Source organism: Monodon monoceros, unplaced genomic scaffold, assembly GCF_005190385.1.
Source record: "Monodon monoceros isolate NGI ecotype Baffin Bay Population unplaced genomic scaffold, NGI_Narwhal_1 Super_Scaffold_19, whole genome shotgun sequence".
NCBI lineage: Eukaryota > Metazoa > Chordata > Mammalia > Artiodactyla > Monodontidae > Monodon > Monodon monoceros.
Genome location: NW_021703775.1, coordinates 37138856 through 37160933, shown reverse-complemented (window position 1 = coordinate 37160933; position 22078 = coordinate 37138856). Strand labels below are relative to the sequence as shown.

Here is a 22078-nt window from a genome sequence, read left to right as displayed (position 1 = left end):
TCCATTTACAATAGCATACAAAGAATAAATACTTAGAAATGAAACAAAGTAGGTGAAAGACCTGTACAGTGAAAACTACCAACACGCCTCAAAGAAATTAATGATTTAAATAAATGGAAAGACATCCTATGTTCATGAATAGGAAGACTTAACATTGTTAATACTACCTAAAGCAATCTATGGATTCATCACAATTCCTATCAAAATTCTAAGAGCCTTTTGGCAGAAATGGAAAATCCAGTGCTCAAATTCATATGGAATTGGAAGGAGTTCTGAAAAGCCAAAAACAATCTTCAAAAAAAGGACTTTGAAACACAACAAAAATAGAGTAATTAAAACAGTGTGGCAATGGCGTAAAAACAAACATAGAACAATGGAGTAGAATAGAGAACCCAGAAATGTAACCTCACATAAATGGTCAAATGATTTTTCAACAGTGCCAAGACCATTCAACGGAGAAAGGACAGGCTTTTCAAAAAAAAACAAAAAAACGGTGCTCAGAAAACTGGATACTCACATGCAAAAGAGTTAATATAGACCTTTACCTTATCCCCCACACAAAAATTAACTCAAAATGGATCAAAGAGCTAAACTCAGGACATATATAAAACTTTTTTAAGAAAACACTGGATAAAATCTTCACAACACTCGATTTGACAACAGTTTCACTTGTATGACACCAGAAACACAGGCAACGAAAGAAAAAATATATAATAAATCAGACTTCATCAAAATTAAGACTTTTTTTTTGGGCTGTGTCGGGTTGGGTCTTAGCTGCATCACATGGGATCTTTCGTTGCGGCGCGAGGTTTCTTCGTTGCAGTGCTCAGGCTTCTCTCTAGTTGTGGCATGCAGGTTTTTTCTTTCTCTAGTTATGATGTGCAGGCTCCAGGGCATGTGGGCTCTGCAGTTGTGGTGCATAGGCTCCAAAGTGCATGTGCTCTGTAGTTTGCGGCACTCAGGCTCTCTCATTGAGGCGTGCAAGCTCAATAGTTGTGGTGTGCAGGCTTGGCTGTCCTGCAGCATGTGGGATCTTAGTTCCCTGACAACGGATTGAACCCTCGTCCCCTGCATTGCAAGGCCGATTCTTTATCACTGAACCACTAGGGAAGTCCCCAAATTAAGACTTTTTTGTGCGTCTAAGGGTACTTCCAAGAAAGCAAAAGACAACTTACAGAGCTGGAGAAAATATTTGCAAATTACGTATCTGATAAGAGATTAATATCCAGACTATATAAAGTACTCCAAAAACTTAACAGAAACTCTCAAACCACCCAATTCAAGAACAGGCAAAGGATAAACATTTCTGGCACTTCCCTGGGGGCGCAGTGGTTAAGAATCTGCCTGCCAATGCAGGGGACACTGGTTTGAGCCCCGTGCTGGGAAGATCCCACATGTTGCTGAGCAACTAAGCCCGTATGCCATAACTACTGAGACTGCGCTCTAGAGTGCACAAGCCACAACTACTGAGCCCACATGCCACAACTATTGAAGCCCGCATGCCTAGAGCCTGTGTTCTGCAACAAGAGAAGCCACTGCAATGAGAAGTCCGCGCATTGCAAGGAAGAGTAGCCCCTGCTGGCCACAACTAGAGAAAAGCCCGTGTGCGGCAACGAAGACCCAACGCAGCCAAAAATAAATTATTTTTTTTAAAAAAAGGATAACCATTTCTCCGAAGAAGATGCACAAATGACCAATAAGCACATGAAAGGCTGCTCAACATCATTAGTCATTAAGATGCAAATAAATGCAAATTATAACCACAATTAGATACCACTTCATAACTACTAGGATGGCTAAATTTTTTTAAAAAGACAAAAGTGTTGACAAGGATGTGAAGTAATTAGAACCTGCCTGTATTGCTGCTGGGATGTAAAATACTGCAGTTGCTACAGGTTAAACCTAGATTTACCATATGACCCAAAAGTTCTACCCTGAGGTACATATACAGATGAACTGAAAGCAGAGATTCAAACGTGTATTTGTACATCCATGTTCATAGAAGTAATTATCTACAATAAACATCCAAAAAGTGGAATTGACTCAAATGTCCACTGATGGATAAATGGATCTAAATGTGGTATATACATACAATGGAATATTATTTATCATAAAAAGAAAAATTTTATATATGCTATAACATAGATGAACCCTGAAAAAACTGTGTTTAGTAAAATAAGCCAGACACAGACAAATACTGTATGACTCCATCAAATGAGGTACCTAGAATAGGCAAGTTCATACAGACACAATGTAGAATGGAGGAAACCAGAAGCCCCCTGGGAAGGAGGAATGGAGAGTTATTGTTCAACAGGTACAGAGTTTTTACTGGGGATGATGTCAAAGTTTTGGATACAGACAAATGATGGTTAAAAAAACACTGTGAATGTATTTAATGCCACTGAACTGTACACTTACAAATGGTTAAAATGCTAAATTACTGGTTAATTATATTGTATATATTTGTACCACAATAAAAAATGTTTAAATAAAGGAAAAAATATATGTTAAAGGCCATCAACCAAAAACTCAAAACAAGTTAAAAAGAAAAACCCTCATGGGATTAATGAACACCTGAACATGAGAGAAATATTCTACCAACAAAAAATGATAGGATACTATCTTTGTAAAATATTAAAAATAAAAGTTGTTTGTTCAGAAAACGACTACTCTCCATGTATACTACACAGTTCTGATAGAAAACAAAAGAGTGGCTCTAGTAATATAACATTCAATCAAACTCTTCAAGTACAAAGAAATCAGACATCTCAAGTGTGTAGAAACCCAGAACAAAATATCCATAAATTTCTCTTCAGAGACCGGGGGTGTAGATAATCGAGAGGACAGGACTGCCGGTTGACCTTTGAACTAAAACTGGGGAAGCAGCGGCTCCTCACTACCCTCCATCATTAGAATATATGTTCGGCCTGCCTGCCATTCCCAAAGTGGGAGCTACTCCAAGGACATAACCTTGAGAGAGAGTAAGGGGTTGAGGCCATCTGGATAGTATTTATGCCTAAACCCAATTAAGGCCTCTCTTATAAACTTGTAAGATTTGACAGGTGAGTGCAGAGATCTACTCATCTTGCAGCCACTGAAGACAAGCCTCATAAGTTAAGTTCCCTTGCTTATTAAACCTGCCACCTACCAATCTGGAGTGATCTCTGCCTCTTTCTTCAGTTTCTCCCTGACCTCTGTGTACAGGGCCAGTTTACAAACCAACAAGGGAAAACAGAAGTCTACTCTGTGAATTATACGAGAATAACCACAAATTAACCCTGGAATAAGGAAAAAGGAATGAGAAAAACAGGAATGAAGGAAAAGAATATGTGGTAAATCATATAGCTAAATACAAAATTAATATTAAACAACTGTGGAAATTATAATTTATAGAACTTAAAAGTTACATATCTTGATAAAATAAAAATAACATAATAAAAACTGCAAGTGGAAAATGAGGAGAGAAAAATGATGAGAATTTCCTCATCTTCCACAGAGGAAAATCAATCGTTACTGTATTTTAGAATGAAAAGAAACACACCCACAAAGAAAATGAGCATCAATAATAGGTATGAGGGACTTCCCTGGGATACAATGGTTAAGACTCCGTGCTCCCAATGCAGGGGGCACAGGTTCAATCCCCGGTCAAGGAACTAAGATCCGTATGCCGCAGAGTGCAGCCAAAAAAAAAAATTACTATTAATAATAATAGATATGAGATTTCAACAAATTTCTGAATGACTGAAATGAATGGGAATACATTTTTAAATGTACAGGTAGAGAAAGCTGTAGCTCAGAATAATTTGTGAGTGAGCTGCAGAGGAGATAGGTCTATCTTCCCACTGTAACTGGGAAAATTTCTGAACTCATCTGAGTACCAGATCTGATGGACAGCAGGAGTGAGACATGAACATGAAATCCTCTGTTTTCTCATTCCTTCCTCTGTTTCCCATTCAGAGGAGTCCATCTGAGAGCTGTAATGGAAAAATATTTCACAACACCCAAGAACATCTAGGCCACTTACCAGTCGTCTTCCTTAAGTATGGATAGCAAAGGCATATGGAAAGACCCAACAACATAAAAGAAAGAATACAGTACAGACAAGAGGTTTGAATATGTAATACAAGAAGGAATCATCATTCATATTAACAGCTCCTAAAAAAGCAGGAATGAATAGAATTCAAATCATAAGATGTAACATAGAGGCAGATACTGCAGTGGCCAGATTATAATTCAAGAACAATCATTAACTTCACAAGCTAACAGTATGCAATGTCTCATAAAACAGTAATCTAGGGCTTCCCTGGTGGCGCAGTGGTTGAGAGTCCGCCTGCCGATGCAGGGGACACAGGTTCGTGCCCCGGTCCGGGAAGATCCCACGTGCCGCAGAGCGGCTAGGCCCGTGAGCCATGGCCGCTGAGCCTGCGCGTTCGGAGCCTGTGCTCCGCAACGGGAGGGGCCGCAACAGTGAGAGGCCCGCGTACCGCAAAAACAAACGAACAAACAAACAAAAAAAAACAGTAATCTAAATGTGTGTACAAATATACATGCAGAAGCTAATAACCAAGACAGTGTATATCAGCATTTCTAAAATTAGTCATCACATAAACCCTTTGAGAATCTGATGAAAATTATGAACTATTTCCCCTCAAAATATACATAATGCACATTTGAATCAGATGACATTTAAGTTCCTTCTAAATCCTAGGGAATTTTACTTCTATCATTGAGACATGAAAATCTATTCCCAAAAAGCTATTAGCTGCATTTTAAGATAAGATTATTATCTCAGGAAGTTACATAAATTTATGTGTAAGTTCTTCAAATATGGAAAGCATCTAACAATAAATTCCAGTACAGTGGAAAGATTCTGAAGTTTATTTATTTGATGTCCTATGACTAAAAGATTTTATGGTGAGAGGGTATGAAGAGGGAGATGTAGAGAGGTAACTCAGTCAAACCAGAATAAGAAGTAACTTTAAATGACAGAGAAAGTCATTTAAATGTCTAAATGTTTACTGTTTACTTTATACACTAGTTTTTATATGTACTGAAAAATTAATAAACACATGTAAAATTTTCACAGTCTACATAAACATAGACAGTAAAAGTCTCCATCTACTTCAGGTCACTTCCCCAAAAGCAAACCTGTGAAATTTTCTTGTCTGATTTTCCAAAATAGTTCCAGACAGTCACAAGTACAAAGAGTACATATACGTGTATGTACATCCCCTTTTTATAACTGTTTTAATACGCAGTGAAAGAATACACTGTGTACTTGCTGTCTTCTCTTAATAACTACTGTTTTAGATAAAATAATATTTAATAAATAGTGTTTAATAAAAATATTTCTTGGAGGTTGTTCCACATAAGCATAATACAGCAACTTCAGTCCTTCTCTTGGCCACAGAACATTCTATTAAACAGATTTCCCAAAACTTATTTAACTAGCCCTACAGTGACAGACATTCGTGATCTGCTAGTGTAGTTAATGTTGTATCAAACATCTTCATGTACATGTATCTAGAGGATAAATTACCAGAAAGAGAACTGCTATACTGTTCTCCTAAAGCTATACCACACTCTGGTCAATACAGTGTATTGTTAAACATAATGAGAATTACCCAATATATGAAAATGCTATTATGTTAGCTGAACTTACGTTTAATTATAATCAAAGATAAGCATTTTTCAAATATTTATAAACTACTTGTTTTTCCCAATTTCCCATTTATCACCTTTGTCTTTTTTCTCCTTGGATTCCAATGTAAGAGTTGTGATACAAACAATGAAAAAACCAGCAGCCAATCCAATTATTACTGAGTGAAGTGTGTGTACCAAGTGAGCAAAGTGACCTCAAAAACTTACTCCAGAGGGAAGGAAAAAAAAACTCACGCAAGACTCTGTATGAAACCAACCAACCCTGGATGCTTGGAAGCCAGTTACAGTTGGTGCTCAAATAAAAAGAACTCAAAATGTAAAAATTCCTGATAATTCTACATCTGTGGTATATTCAAAGGTAAAGCAGTAACAAAACACAGAAACACCCAAATAAAATGACCTTTAAAATATACTTATTTAATCTTGTTAAACTAACTTTTATAGATATTTAAGTTGTTTCAGACTGTATCACAGATTATGCCAGAATTTTTAAATCATTTCCTTATTAGGTTACTTGAAACCCTTGCTAGGGTAAAACACTAAAAGTTTTAATACACCGTATTACTAATTATAAATTTGATGAATTTCACCTTCAATAAACAGTGCTTCACTATTCTTAGTTATTTATTCTATATTACTTACCATATCACTGTTCTCATATTTTGCTTGCCTTGCTATGAACAAAATAAAATTTAAAAATCTACTAAAAAGAACATTTTCTGAAAGTTATGAAAGAGAACTTCCTAAGTATTTTAGGATTACTCTGAAATATGAACTGCTTCATTAATGTGTTAAAATGATAATGATGTATAAATAGACAATATTAAATATGAGAATTTAAAAAAACTATATTGAAAAATTACCACAACCAATATAAGGTCTCAAGGCACACAATTATTAAAAATCAAAAATTTGAAAATGCTTAAGTATATAAAAAGTATATATGCAGTGATCATTAAGTATAAGGAAGAAATAAAGTATAATGGACAAAAGCAAGTAATATAAGGGGAGAAATGGCTATTTTAATAGCAATAATAAATAAAATTAAAATCCTTAAGAATAAGCTTAACATGAAATAAAATCTATACACAAATAACTCTGAAATGCTGAATGAAACAAAATAAAACAAATGGCATATTGTGTTTTGGATAGGAAGACAACTTCACCTCTCAAAATAATCATTATAACAGTAAAAACAACAATATTTTTAAAGAAGAATCAATGCTAAAATTCACATGGAAAAATAAGAGACATAAAGATTCTTTTAAAAAAAATATAAGGAGAAACGATCAGCCTTGCCAGATAATAAGAAATATTACATAGACACAAGGGGGAAAAAGAAAATACATTAGTATAAAACCAAGGACTAGCAAATGTCTTCTTGATGGCCCAGACAATAAATATTTTAAGATTACAGGTGATATGGTCTCTGTTACAAATATTGCACTCTGCCACTGCAGTGTGGAAGCAGCCACAGACAAAAATATGAAAAAGAATAGGCAAGGCTAAGTTGCAAGAAAACCATTTACAAAATCAAGTGGCCAGCCCACAGGTCATAAATTTACCAATCTCTGATATATAGATCATGACTAAGATATACCAATAGGTCAGTCTACAAAGTCCAGAAATTGACCCAGTCAAGATAAAACTGGTATCTCAAATCAGTGAAGAGAAGAAGAATTACTGAACAAATGGAATGGGGACAACTATATAACCAAAAAATGGGGGGAAAATGTTGGATACGTACATGACCCTTTGAACCATGATAAATTCCTATTGGATCGAAGATTAAAATATAAAATTGAAACAAAATGTACACAAAAGAACTAAAGGGGAATTTTCTTGTAATCCTGAAATGCATTTCAAACCATAACACAAAAGCCACAGGCCATGAAAAATTCAACCACAAGTGTGAAACCACAAACTTGAAACTCAACTGCAAAAACCACCTTAACTAAAACAGCAAGAAGACATCAAAGCAGAATGTAGGCATAACTCATAACACAAACAAAAGTCTGATTTCACTGATATATAAAGATCTCCTACAAAAAAGAAAATAAGTAAAGCAACTGATAAATGGCAAGGAATATAAACATCACCAGAAAAGGAAACAAAAAGGGTTGTTAAGCACAAGATTTTCAACCTGATTCATACAAAAGAAATCCGAATTTAAAACATCAATGAAAACACTTTTCACCCATCAGTTTAGCAAATAAAAAGAAGTTTAAGAACATGATTTTAAAAAAGAAGAAAAAAAAAAAGATCTAGCAGCCTGTTCACTTCTCTGCAGGACTCTCCCCTCCAGCTGGCTCTGGTCCCCTTCCACAAGCTGTGTGGCTGACAGAGTCTTGGTGCTCCAACCTGATGTCAGGCCTGAGCCTCTGAGATGGGAGAGACAAGTTCAGGACACTGGACCACCAGAGACCCCCCAGCCCTATGTAATACCAATCAGCAAGAGCTCTCCCAGAGATCACCATCTCAACGCTAAAACCCAGCTCCATCCAACGGCCAGCAAGCTCCAGTGCTTGATGCACCATGCCAAACAACTAGCAAGACAGGAACACAACCCCACCCATTAGCAGAGACGCTGCCTAAAATCATACTAAGTTCACAGACAACCCAAAACACACCAACGGATGCGGTCCTGCCCACCAGAAAGACAAGATCCAGCCCCACCCACCAGAACACAGGCACCAGTCCCCTCCACCAGGAAGCCTACACAAGCCACTGAACCAACCTCACCCACTGGGGGCAGACACCAAAAACAACAGGAACTACGAACCTGCAGCCTCTGAAAAGGAGACCTCAAACACAGTAAGATAAGCAAAATGAGAAGACAGAGAAATATGCAGCAGATGAAGGAGCAAGGTTAAAAACCCCCCAGACCAAACAAATGAAGAGGAAATAGGCAGTCTACCTGAAAAAGAATTCAGAGTAATGACAGTAAAGATGATCCAAAATCTCAGAAATACAATGGAAAAAATACAAGAAACATTTAACAAGGACCCAGAAGAGCTAAAGAGCAAACAAACAATGAGGAACAACACAGTATATTAAATTAAAAATTCTCTAGAAGGAATCAATAGCAGAATAACTGAGGCAGCAGAACAGATAGTGACCTGGAAGATAAAACGGTGGAAATAACTACTGCAGAGCAGAATAAAAAAGAATGAGAAGAACTGAGGACAGTCTCAGAGACCTTTAGGACAACATTAAACGCACCAACATTCAAATTATAGGGGTGTCAGAAGAAGAAGAGGAAAAGAAAGGGTCTGAGAAAATATTTGAAGAGATTTTAGTTAAAAACTTCCCTAACCTAGGAAAGCAAATAGTCAATCAAGTCCAGGAAGGAGAGTCCCATACAGGATAAATCCAAGGAGAAACACGCCAAGATACATATTAATCAAACTATCAAAAATTAAATACAAAGTAAAAATATTAAAAGCAGCAAGGGAAAAGCAACAAATAACATACAAGGGAATCCCCATAAGGCTAACAGCTGATCTATCAGCAGAACCTCTGCAAGCTAGAAGGGAGTGGCAGGACATATTTAAAGTGATGAAAGGTAAAAACCTACAACCAAGATTACTCTACCCAGCAAGGATATCATTCAGATTTGGTGGAGAAATTAAAACCTTTACAGACAAGTGAAAGTTAAGAGAACTCAGCACCACCAAACCAGCTTTACAACAGATGCTAAACTTCTCTAGGCAGGAAACACAAGAGAGGGAAAAGACCTACAATAACGAACCCAAAACAATTAAGAAAATGGGAATAGGAACATACATATTGATAATTACCTTAAATGTAAATAGATTAAATGCTTCAACCAAAAGACATAGACTGGCTGAATGGGTACAAAAACAAGACCCATATATATGCTGTCTACAAGAGACCCACTTCAGACCTAGGGACACATACAGACTGAAAGTGAGGGGATGGAAAAAGATATTCCGTGCAAATGGAAATCACAAGAAAGTTGGAGCAGCAATTCTCGTATCAGACAAAATTGACTTTAAAATAAAGATTATTAAAAGAGACAAAGAAGGACACTACATAGTGATCAAGGGATCAATCCAAGAAGATATAACAATTGTAAATATTTATGCACCCAACACAGGAGCACCTCAATACATAAGGCAAATGCTAACAGCCATAAAACGGGAAATTGACAGTAACACAATCATAGTAGGGGATTTTAGCACCCCACTTTCACCAAACAGATCATCCAAAATGAAAATAAATAAGGAAACACAAGCTTTAAATGACACATTTAACAAGATGGACTTAATTGATATTAACAGGACATTCCATCCAAAAACAACAGAATGTACTTTCTTCTCAAGTGCTCATGGAACATTCTCCAGGATAGATCATATCTCTTCGGTCACAAATCAAGCCTTGGTAAATTTAAGAAAACTGAAATCATATCAAGTATCTTTTCCAACCACAAAGCTATGAGACCAGATATCAATTACAGGAAAAAACTATGAAAAATACAAACACATGGAGGCTAACCAATACACTACTAAATAACCAAGAGATCACTGAAGAAATCTAAGAGGAAATCAAAAAATACCTAGAAACAAATGACAATGAAAGCAAGATGACCCAAAACCTATGGGATGCAGCAAAAGCAGTTCTAAGAGGGAAGTTTATAGCAATACAATCCTCAAGAAACAAGAAACATCTCAAATAAACAATCTAACCTTACACCTAATGCAATTAGAGAAAGAAGAACAAAAAAAACCAAAGTTAGCAGAAGGAAAGAAATCAGAAAGATCAGATCAGAAATAAATGAAAAAGAAATGAAGGAAACAATAACAAAGATCAATAAAACCAAAAGCTGGTTCTTTGAGAAGATAAACAAAATTGATAAACCATTAGCCAGAATCATCAAGAAAAACAGGGAGAAGATTCAAATCAACAGAATTAGAAATGAAAAAGAAGTAACAACTGACACTGCAGAAATACAAAGGATCATGAGAGATTTCTACAAGCAACTATATGCCAATAAAATGGACAACCTGGAAGAAATGGACAAATTCTTAAAAAAGCACAACCTTCCAAGACTGAACAAGGAAGAAATCGAAAATATAAACAGACCAATCACAAGCACTGAAATTGAAACTGTGAATAAAAATCTTCCTACAAACAAAAAGCCCTGGATCAGATAGCTTCATAGGTGAATTCTATCAAACGTTAAGAGAAGAGCTAACACCCTGATACCAAAACCAGACAAAGATGTCACAAAAAAAGAAAACTACAGGCCACTATCACTGATGAACATAGATGCAAAAATCCTCAACAAACTACTAGCAAACAGAATCCAACAGCACATTAAAAGGATCATACACCATGATCAAATGGTGTTTATCCCAGGAATTCAAGGATTCTTCAAAATACGCAAATCAATCAATGTGACGCACCATATTAACAAACTGAAGGATAAAAACCATACGATAATCTCAACAGATGAAGAAAAAACTTTCAACAAAATTCACTCATTTATGATAAAAACTCTCCAGAGAGTAGGCACAGAGGGAACCTACCTCAACATAATAAAGGCCATATATTCCAAACCCACAGCCAACATCATTCTCAATGGTGAAAAACTGAAACCATTTCCTCTAAGATCAGGAACAAGACAAAGTTGCCCACTCTCACCACTATTATTCAACATAGTTTTGGAAGTTTTAGCCATGGCAATCAGAGAAGAAATAAAAGGAATCCAAATTGGAAAAGAAGAAGTAAAACTGTCACTGTTTGCAGATGACGTGATACTATACACAGAGAGTCCTAAAGATGCTACCAGAAAACTACTAGAGCTAAGCAATGAATTTGGTAAAGTAGCAGGATACAGAATTAATGCGCAGCAATCTCTTGCATTCCTATACACTAATGATGAAAAATCTGAAAGAGAAATTAAGGAATCACTCCCATTTACCACTGCAACAAAAAGAATAAAATACCTTGGAATAAACCTACCTAAGGAGACAAAAGACCTGTATGCAGAAAACCATAAGACACTGATGAAAGAAATTAAAGATGATACAAACAGATGGAGAGATATACCATGTTCTTGGATTGGAAGAATCAACATTGTGAAAATGACTATACTACCCAAAGCAATCTACAGATTCAATGCAATCCCTATCATACTACCAATGGCATCTTTCACAGAACTACAACAAAAAATTTCACAATTTGTATGGAAACACAAAAGACCCCCAATAGCCAAAGCAATCTTAAAAAAAAACAGGGGCTTCCCTGGTGGCGCAGTGGTTGAGAGTCTGCCTGCCGATGCAGGGGACATGGGTTCGTGCCCAGGTCTGGGAAGATCCCACACGCCGCGGAGCGGCTGGGCCCATGAGTCATGGCCACTGAGCCTGTGCGCCTGGAGCCTGTGCTCCGCAACGGGAGAGGCCACAACAGTGAGAGGCCTGCGTACCGCAAAAAAAAAAAAAAAGAAAAAGAAAAACAGAGCTAGAGGAATCAGGCTCCCTGACTTCAGACTTAAGACTTTGTAGCTATACTACAAAGCTACAGTAATCAAGACAGTATGGTACTGGCACAAAAAGAGAAATAAAGATCAATGGAACAGGATAGAAAGCCCAGAGATAAACCCATGCACATATGACATATGTGCATGTTATGTGCATGTTATGATATGATAATCTCTCAAAGATAACCTTATCTTTGTTAAAGGAGGCAATAATATACAATGGAGAAAAGACAGCCTCTTCAGTAAGTGGTGGTGGGAAAACTGGGCAGCTATATGTAAAAGAATGAAATTAGAACACTCCCTAACACCATATACAAAATTAAACTCCAAATGGATTAAAGACCTAAATGTAAGGCCAGACACTATCAAACTCCTAGAGGAAAACATAGGCAGAATACTCTATGACATAAATCACAGCAAGATCCTTTTTGACCCACCTCCTAGAAAAAGGGAAATAAAAACAAAAATAAACAAATGAGACGTAATGAAACTTTAAAGCTTTTGCACAGCAAAGGAAAACATAAGACTAAAAGACAACCCTCAAATGGGAGAAAATATTTGCAAATGAAGCAACTGACAAAGGATTAATCTCCAAAATATATAAACAGTTCATGCAGCTTAATATCAAAAAAACAAACAACCCAATCCAAAAATGGGCAGAAGACCTAAACAGACATTTCTCCAAAGAAGATATACAGATTGCCAACAGACACATGAAAGGATGCTCAACATCATTAATCATTAGAGAAATGCAGATCAAAACTACAATGAGGTTATCACCTCACACCGGTCAGAATGGCCACCATCAAAAAATCTACAAACAATAATGCTGGAGAGGGTGTGGAGAAAAGGGAACCCTCTTCCACTGTTGGTGGGAATGTAAACTGATACAGCCACTATGGAGAGCAGTACAGCCACTATGGAGAACAGTATGGAGATTCCTTAAAAAACTAAAAATAGAACTACCGTATGACCCAGCAATCCCACTACTGGGCATATACCCTGAGAAAACCATAATTCAAAAAGAGTCATGTACCACAATGCTCACTGCAGCTCTATTTACAATAGCCAGGACATGGAAGCAACCTAAGTGTCCATCGAAAGATGAATGGATAAAGATGTGGCACATATATACAATGGAATATTACACTCAGCCTTAAAAAGAAACAAAATTGAGTTATTTGTAGAGAGGTGGATGGACCTCGAGTGTCTCATACAGAGTGAAGTAAGTAAGAACAAGAAAAACAAGTACCACATGCTAACACATATATATGGAATCTGTAAAAAAAAGTTTCTCACGAACCTAGGGGCAGGACAGGAATAAAGACGCAGACGTAGAGAATAGACTTGAGAACACGGGGAGGGGGTAAGGATAAGCTTGGACGAAGTTAGACAGCACTGACATATATACACTACCAAATATAAAATAGCTAGTGGGAAGCAGCTGCATCGCACAGGGAGATCAGCTCGGTGCTTTGTGACCACCTAGAGGGATGGGATAGGGAGGGTGGGAGGGAGACACGAGAGGAAGGGGATAGGGGGATATATATATACATATAGCTGATTCACTTTGTTATTCAGCGTAAACTAACACAACGTTGTAAAGCAGTTATACTCCAATAAAGATGTTAAAAAAAATTATTGAGGAGAATAAGGTGAAAGTGGCACTATCACACCATTAGCTACCACAAGTAAACCACACTTACTTTAACCTGACAATACTACTTATAAGTAGGAATGTATCCTACGTAAATAGTTTTGCATATGGATTAGCTGACAACTGTAAGTTACTTATTGTAGCATTGTTTATAATAAAAAAGATTGGAAAAAATAGTGCCTATGAACAGGAACTGGTTAAATAAATTATGGTTCATGCATATAATGAAACACTATGCAGTCCTAAAAAAGAAAAAATGTGTTTTATATATTGATATGGAATAATAATCTCCAGGACAAACTGTTAGTGAAAAAAAGCCAAATCCGTTTAGTATGATACATCTGTGGAAAAGAGGACAGGGAAAGAGAAATGTTTACAATTGGCAATTTATATAGAAAATCTATGATGCACCTGAGAGGTTAGGAACTGCATGCATGGGAGACATAGGCAGGAGGGGGAAAATGTATAGCATATCCTTTATATCTACTTTTTGAAATTTGAACGATATGGATATGTGCCTATTCAAAAAATTAAATTAAAGAAGAAAATAGTATAGTAGAAAAAAACATATGAATACAGTGTTCAGGACAGAAGCATTGATTGTATAAATTAATAGGAAACTATCTCTTAATAAACCAAGAACCTCTAACTGACTGACTCTCATTTCCTTCGATTGTACCAGTAGTACAGTAAGATAAGACATGGACTCTGAAGCCATATTTCATAGATTTGATCCCCAACTTTTCCCATGGCATGGTTTCTTTAGCGACAAAATGAGGATAATAATAGAGCGTACCTTATAGGGGAGTAAAGAACTTAGAACGGAACAAATAATAAAGAAGCACTTATGTTAAACTGTTGATATTACCTGTGCTGCAGCCCAAATGCAGTCAATATGCTGAGTACTCAGTCGCCCTTCTGCTGCCAAAAAATTCAAAATCACTTGGCACTGTTTGATAATCTGGAAAAGAAAAACTTATTACAGTTAATTTTTAAAAGCATTCTTCTCTCTTAATAGAGCAGATAAGTCACATATTAGTCCACAAACCTCAATATGTAAATTTGGTCCAAATATATGCTCTACCACATTGTTGCTTATAAGCCAGTCTGCAAGTTCTTTTGCAATGGACCTAAAGTCAAATAATAAAAATAGTTAATACATTTAAGAAAATATTAGTATCAATCTTTCCATGTCTAAAACCAGACTCAGGTGAAAATCTAAAACTGTTCACATACCAATTATAAAGAAGTGATTATATACAATTAACTGTTAATAGTACTATGAAGAATAACTGAAACAGAAATACAAGAAATGGTAATACTACCTGAATTTATAAACAAGCAAAAAAAAAATCTGAAAAGTTAGGATAACTAACACCAGGTACACAGGTGAGAATACCAAGGGTAACACCTAAAAACTGATGTATTTTCTTACTCAAAGACCTTGCCTTCCCATTTTTAATTTCCATAGTAGGCACTGAGGCATTCAGGGAAGGTTTCCCCATATGTCCTCTATGGTAAGATAACATCAGAAAAGTAGGTTACCAAAAAGGGTGGGGGAAGAAAAAAAGAAGAATCTCCAAGCCAAATGGCAAGTCTCATTCCTGCCTGATATTAACGAAGGTTCTGCTAATGTGATCCCTAAAGTTATCAACTGACTGTTCAGAACACTTGGTTACACTTAGGAACAACTCATCTTTCATTTCAAAAAGTAAACTTTTTATTTTTGAACAGTTTTAGATTATCCTTCATTTTGTAAAAAGAGCTATCAATTCTTTTAGAGTAATAAATCACTGGCACAGAAAATTAAATTATTATGTTACCAATAAGGTAATGTAAGTTTATCAGTTAATTTGTCTTTTACAGCTTTGAGATATGAAATATAGTAAACTAAACATATTTAAAGTATATAGTTCAATGAATTTAAACTTAAATATACATCTATGAATCCATCAGCACTGCCAAGATAACAAACACATCAACCCAAAAAGTTTCTTTATGCCCCTTTTTAATCCCTCTTTTTCTCAGCTCCCACAATCCACTGCCCAGACAACCAATGATGTGCTTTCTGTTATTACATAGTTTTCATTTTCTAGAACTTCATATAAAAAAAAGATACAGGATGTACTGTTTTATAAAATTTAGATTCTTTCACTCAGCATTAAGATTTATCCATTTTCTTTCATTTGTCATTAGCCCATTGGTTCCTTCCAGGTTTGAGCAATTATGAATAAAGCTGCTATAATCACCCGTGTGCAGGTTTTTGTGTGGACATGTTTTCAACTCCTTTGGATAAATGCCAGGGAACATGACTGCTGGATCATATGGGAAGAGTACGCTGAGTTTTTTAAGAAACTATGAAACTGTCTTCCGAAGTGGCTGTACCTTCTTGCATTCCCACCAGCGGTGAATGAGAGTTCCTGTTGCTCCACATCCTTGTCAGCATTTGGTGTTATCAGTGTTCTGGATTTTGACCATTCCAATAGGCATGTAATGCAATCTCATTGCTGTTTTGATTTGCATTTCCCTGATGAAAGAGGAGCATCTTTCCAAGTGCTCATTTGCCATCTGTATGTCTTCTTTGGTGGGGTGTCTGCTAAAGTCAGTGTATTTTTTAATCAGATTGTTCATTTTCCTACTGTTAAATTTTTAAGAGTTCTGTGTATATTTTGGATAACAGTCCTTTAACAGATGTGTCTTTTACAAGTATTTTCCCCTGTCTACGGCTGTCTTCTCATTCTCTTGACATTGTCTTTCGCAGAGCAGTTTTTATTTTTAAAGAAGTCCAGCTTACCAATTCATGGATCATGGTGTTGAACTCAAAAGGTTACCACCATACCCAAGGTCATCTAGATTTTTTCCTATGTTATCTTTTAGGAGCGTTATAGTTTTACATTCTATGTTTAGGTGTGTGGTCCATTTTGAATTAATTTTTGTGAAGGGTGTGAGATGTGTCTAGATTTTTTTTCCCATGTGGTTGTCCAATTGTTTCAGCACCATTTGTTGAAAACCCTATCTCTGCTGCTTTGTATTACTGTCTTTGCTCCTTTGTTAAATATCAGCTGACTATATTTATATGGGCCTATTTCTGAGCACTGTATTCTGTTCCATTGACCTATTTGTCTGTTCTTTCACCAATACTGCACTGTCTTGATCACTGTAATTTTACAGTAACTCTTGAAGGTGGGTAATGTCGGTCCTCCAACTTTGTTGTTTCCTTTCAAAACTGTGTTGGCTATTCTGGGTCTTTTGCCTCTCTATTTAAACAAATGTTAGAATCAGTTTGTCGAGATCCACAAAATAACTTACTTTGATTTTGATTGAGACTGCAATGAATCTATAGATCAAGTTGGAAAGGACTGATACCTTTACAATTTTAAGTCTTCTTATCCATAGACATGGAATATCTCTCCATTTATTTAGCTCATCTTTGCTATCTTTCATCAGAGTTTTGTTATTTTCCTCATATAGACCTTTTCATATTGTTAGATTTATACCTAAGTGTTTCATTTTTTGTGGTGTTAATGTAAATGGTATTGTATTTTAAATTTCAAATTCTATTTGTTCACTGCTGATATATACGAATTTTTTTTTTTTTTTTTTGCGGTACGCAGGCCTCTCACTCTTGTGGCCTCTCCCGTTGCGGAGCACAGGCTCCGGACGCGCAGGCTCAGTGGCCATGGCTCACAGGCCTAGTCGCTCCGCGGCATGTGGAATCTTCCCAGACCGGGGCACGAACCCGTGTCCCCTGCATCGGCAGGCGACTCTCAACCACTGCGCCACCAGGGAAGCCCGTGACTGACTTTTGATTACTAACTTTGTATTCTGCAATCCTGCTATAAATGCTCATTAGTTCCATGAGACTGTCAATTCTTTCAGATTTTCTACATAGATGATCAGGTCATCTGTGATCAAAGACAGTTTTACTTCTGCCTTCCTAATCTATACACCTTTTATTTCCTTTTCTTGTCTTGTTGCATCAGGTAGGACTTTCCAGTACAATGCTGAAAAGCAATGGTGAGAGTGGACACCCTTTCCTTGTTCCTGACCTTAGTGAAACAGCTTTGACCTTCACATCATTAAGTATGATGTTAGCTGTAGGAGGTTTTGTAGATGTTCTTTAACATGTTGATGAAGTTCCTCTCTATGCCTAGTTTACTGAGAGGTTTTTTTATCATGAATGATAAAATTTGACCTTGTCAAAATTTTGACTTTACATTAACTGATCTTGAAACGCTGAACCAGCCTTGAATACCTGAGCTAAATCTCACTTGGTTGTGGTGTATAATTCTTTTTATACCTTGCTGGATTCGATTTGCTAATATTTTATGAGGATTTTTATATGCATGTTCATGGGAAGTACTGGTCTGTCGTTTTTTTGTAATGCCTTTGTCTGGTTTTGGTATTAGGGTAATGCTGGACTCAATGAGTAAGGCTTCCCTCTGCTATCTTCTGAAAAAGACTATAGAGAATTGGTATAATTTCTTCCTTAAATATTTGGTTAAATTTACCAATGAACCCATCTGGTCCTGGTACTTTGTTTTGGAAGGTCATTAACTGTTGATTCAATTTATTTAATTGAGACAGGCCCTTTCAGAGCAATTCTTTAAAAAAAATTTAAATGGCTACTACAGAAGAACAGCTAATGAAAAAAGTAGTGATATGTATGTATATTGTGGGGAGAAGAAAAACGGTTTCAAAATAGGATGAGCAGTGAAAAGACCCCAAGTTTTTTCAGCTATGTAAATTATACACAGAAAAACTGGAAGGACTGAACAATTTCTTTTCTTGTTTATCCACAGAAGAATTATATTTAATTTTAAAATTATTCTGAAGATTTTTTAAAAGCTATGAATTAGATATATGACCTCAAAGGGTAAAACATTAAAATAAAACTAGTAGTGGTATATTTTACCTATTTCTGAGTAACCCAACAGAAGCTATGATCCATGAATCAACTCTATGATGTTTAACATACAAAAAGACAATTCAACAACTAAAAATAATTCTAAAAAATAAATCCCATTCTTTCAGTTTCTTGAAAAACACTGAAAGGAGACTCAGGGACTTTTGTAACAGCCGAGAACTGTAACTATAACTGAGCAAGCATAAAACTGGACAATGTTATCAGTAACAATCATTCAGGGCTCTGGAAACATATATATACTGGGACAGAAGGAGTAAGGAGAACAGAAAGAAAATTTGAAGAAACTATGGTCAAACATCCCAAATTTGATGAAAAATGTTCACCTACACAGCCAAGAATCACAACAAGCGCCAACTAAGATAAACACAAGGATATCAACACCCAGAGACATCAAACTCTTAAAAGCCAAAGAGCAACAGAAAAATCTTAAAAGCAGCAAGAGAAAAAGAACTAAGCACATAGAAAAGAACCACAATAAGATTCGCAGCTGACTTATCAGAAACAAAGGAATAGAGCTATACTGAAGCACTGTTCCTATATTTTACTAGAATTGTGATTAATCTGCAGTAGACAGTATTAAATTAAAATGCATATTGTAACCCATAAAGCAACCACTGGCAAAATAATTTTTAAAGTATAAAAAAATGGAATTAAAATGGTATACAGTACTCCCTCTGTATCCATGGGTTCTGCATCCATAGAGGATCAAAAATATTTCTTAAAATTCCAGAAAGTTCCAAAAGGCAAAACTTGAATTTGCCAAATGCTTGCAACTATTTACATAACACCTACATTGTATTAGGTATTGTAAGTAATCAAGAGATGACTTAAAGTATACAGGAGGATATGTACAGATTACATGCAAACACTACATGACTTTATATAAGGGAGTTGAGCATCTGCAGATTTTGGTATCCACAGGTGATCCTGGAACCAATCCCCCACATATACCAAGGGACAACTGTACTACCGTATACTGACATACTGCAAAATAAGGCAGTAAAGGAGAAACAGAAAAAAAAATTTTTTGAGGAAGACATACAAAAACCCAACAGCAAAATGGCAGGCATAAATCCAACTATATAATATTAAGAGATACTCCTATCAAAAGGGAGAGATGGTAGGAGTGGATTTTTTTTTTCTTCTTCAATCCAACCAAATGCTACCTCCAAGAGACATACTTTAGATCCAAAAACAAACAGGTTGAAAGTAAGAGGATGGAAAAAGATATACCATGAAAACAGTAAGCATAATAAAGCTGCAGTGGCTATACTAATATCAAACAAAATACACTAAACTAAAAATTGTTTTAAAGAGACAAAGAGGGACATCTTATAATGATGAAAGGATGAAATTATCAGGAACATAACAACTATAAACATATATGTACCCAACAAAATGTCCTAAAGTACATGAAGCAAAAACCAACAGAACTGAAGGGAGAAAAAGAAATATAGCCAATTCCTACTACTCTTGGCAGTTATATTCTATAACGTCACTGCACTGAATTAGCTAATACTGAACCCCTGAATATTTTTTTAAATTATTGTCACCCACTGCTTTAATGGGTAAAAAGAACATGTCATTAGCATCAAGTGCTTCCTAGAGTGGGTTCTCTTTAAAAGAATGACTCAATGCAATAATATGACTAGCTGTTTGCCTTTGACTGGAAGAAGACAGAGGGTTTGATTAAATGCAAATCTTATATAGTAACTTTAGATACACATTTGTTCTACAATCCGTTTGCAGAACTCCTTTAAAGAAAGATGTTTCACAAAACTAAGATTTGTTTTGAAGTTCCCACTTCAGTCAGAACAATGCAAGGGAGGCTCTTCCCTTTATGTAAAAATGCCATCACAGATAGACCATCAACATCCTTCCCCCTACCCCGTTCCCTCAGAAAAAAGAGACATGGCTCTCATTTGCGTATTCCAATGATCTCTCAATGTTGCTTTCTTTTACTTGATCCTCTTTTTCTAAAAACTCTTTTTATAATTGAGGTACAACTGACATATAACATTATATTAGTTTCAAGTGTACAACATAATGATTCAATATTTGTATATATTGCTAAATTATCACCACAGTAAGTCAACACCCATCATCATATACAGTTAGAAAAAAAATTTTTCCCTTGTGATGAGGGCTTTTAAGATCTACTCTCCTAGCAACTTTCAAATATGCAATACTATATTATCAACTATAGCCACCATGCTATACATTACTATCCTCATGACATTTATTTCATAACTAGAAATTTGTACCTTTTGACCTCCTTCACCTGTTTTGCCCTCCTCTGACCTCCACACCTCTGAAACTACCAATTTGTTCTCTGTGTCTATAAGCTTAGGGTTTTGGGGTTTTTTTCCTTTTTTTTTTTTTTTAACATCTTTATTGGAATATAATTGCTTTACAATGTTGTGTTAGTTTCTGCTGTATAACAAAGTGAATCAGCTATATGTATACATGTATCCACATATCCCCTCCCTCTTGCGTCTCCCTCCCACCCTCCCTATCCCACCCCTCTAGGTGGTCACAAAGCACTGAGCTGATCTCAGCATTTTTGTTTTTAAAGTCCGTACATAAATGAGATCATATGATGTCTTTCTCTGACTTATTTCACTTAGTATAATGCCCTCAAGGTCCATCCATGTTACCATAAATGGCAAGATTTCTTTCTTTTTTATGGCTGAATAGAATTCCATTGTATATAATATTTCACCATAGAACTGAAAGGACAAAAAACCAAATAATACAGTCAACTCTTGTTACTCATGGCAGCTGAGTTCTACAAAATTGCTGCAGTAAATTTACTCATGTTGAACCCTTGAATCTTAAATCCTAAAAATAACTTCTTATCAGATTCTATTTTCTCTATTTTACAAAAGAGAAAATGAACTTCAGAAGTGTTGAGGTGACTTTACTGAGGCTGCCCCAATACCATGTGCCAGACTTGGGATTCATATCCCTCCAACCGGCCCAGAGCCAGAGCTTCTTGCCCTATACTGCACTGCCTCCTACCACTTCCTTCCTCTGGTCATTTCTGTACCAGCACTAAAACAACGCAGAGCATCACCTTGTATGACTTCAGTTGGAAATGTGCATGTTGGGAGACTCATTTTTTACTGCTCTGTGCATTTCCGCAAATGACCGTGAGGGCACCAAAAGTACTGATTTGGGGTTCACAAATAAATTGCAGCAAATAGGCAAATTAATAAAAACAAAATCCACAGATGAGGATAAATTGAAGTTGGAGACTTCAATGCCCTAATTTTGATAATGGAATAGAACAAGTGTAGGTAAAAAAATCAACAAGGATATAGAAGAC

At 36.1% G+C, this 22078-nt stretch overlaps 1 protein-coding gene across 7 annotated transcripts in view; it reads right to left on the bottom strand.

Annotated features, from left to right (window-relative positions):
• Positions 1 to 22078, bottom strand: part of USP34 (ubiquitin specific peptidase 34) — a 231592-nt gene that overhangs the window by 139638 nt on the left and 69876 nt on the right. For all 7 annotated transcript variants that reach the window (XM_029232068.1, XM_029232067.1, XM_029232073.1 and 4 more), the window contains 2 exons: positions 14872 to 14953; positions 14692 to 14784 (listed from right to left, as the gene is read on the bottom strand). In XM_029232068.1, the coding sequence (XP_029087901.1) occupies positions 14692 to 14784; positions 14872 to 14953 (175 nt within the window). The remainder of the gene's footprint in view (positions 1 to 14691; positions 14785 to 14871; positions 14954 to 22078) is intronic.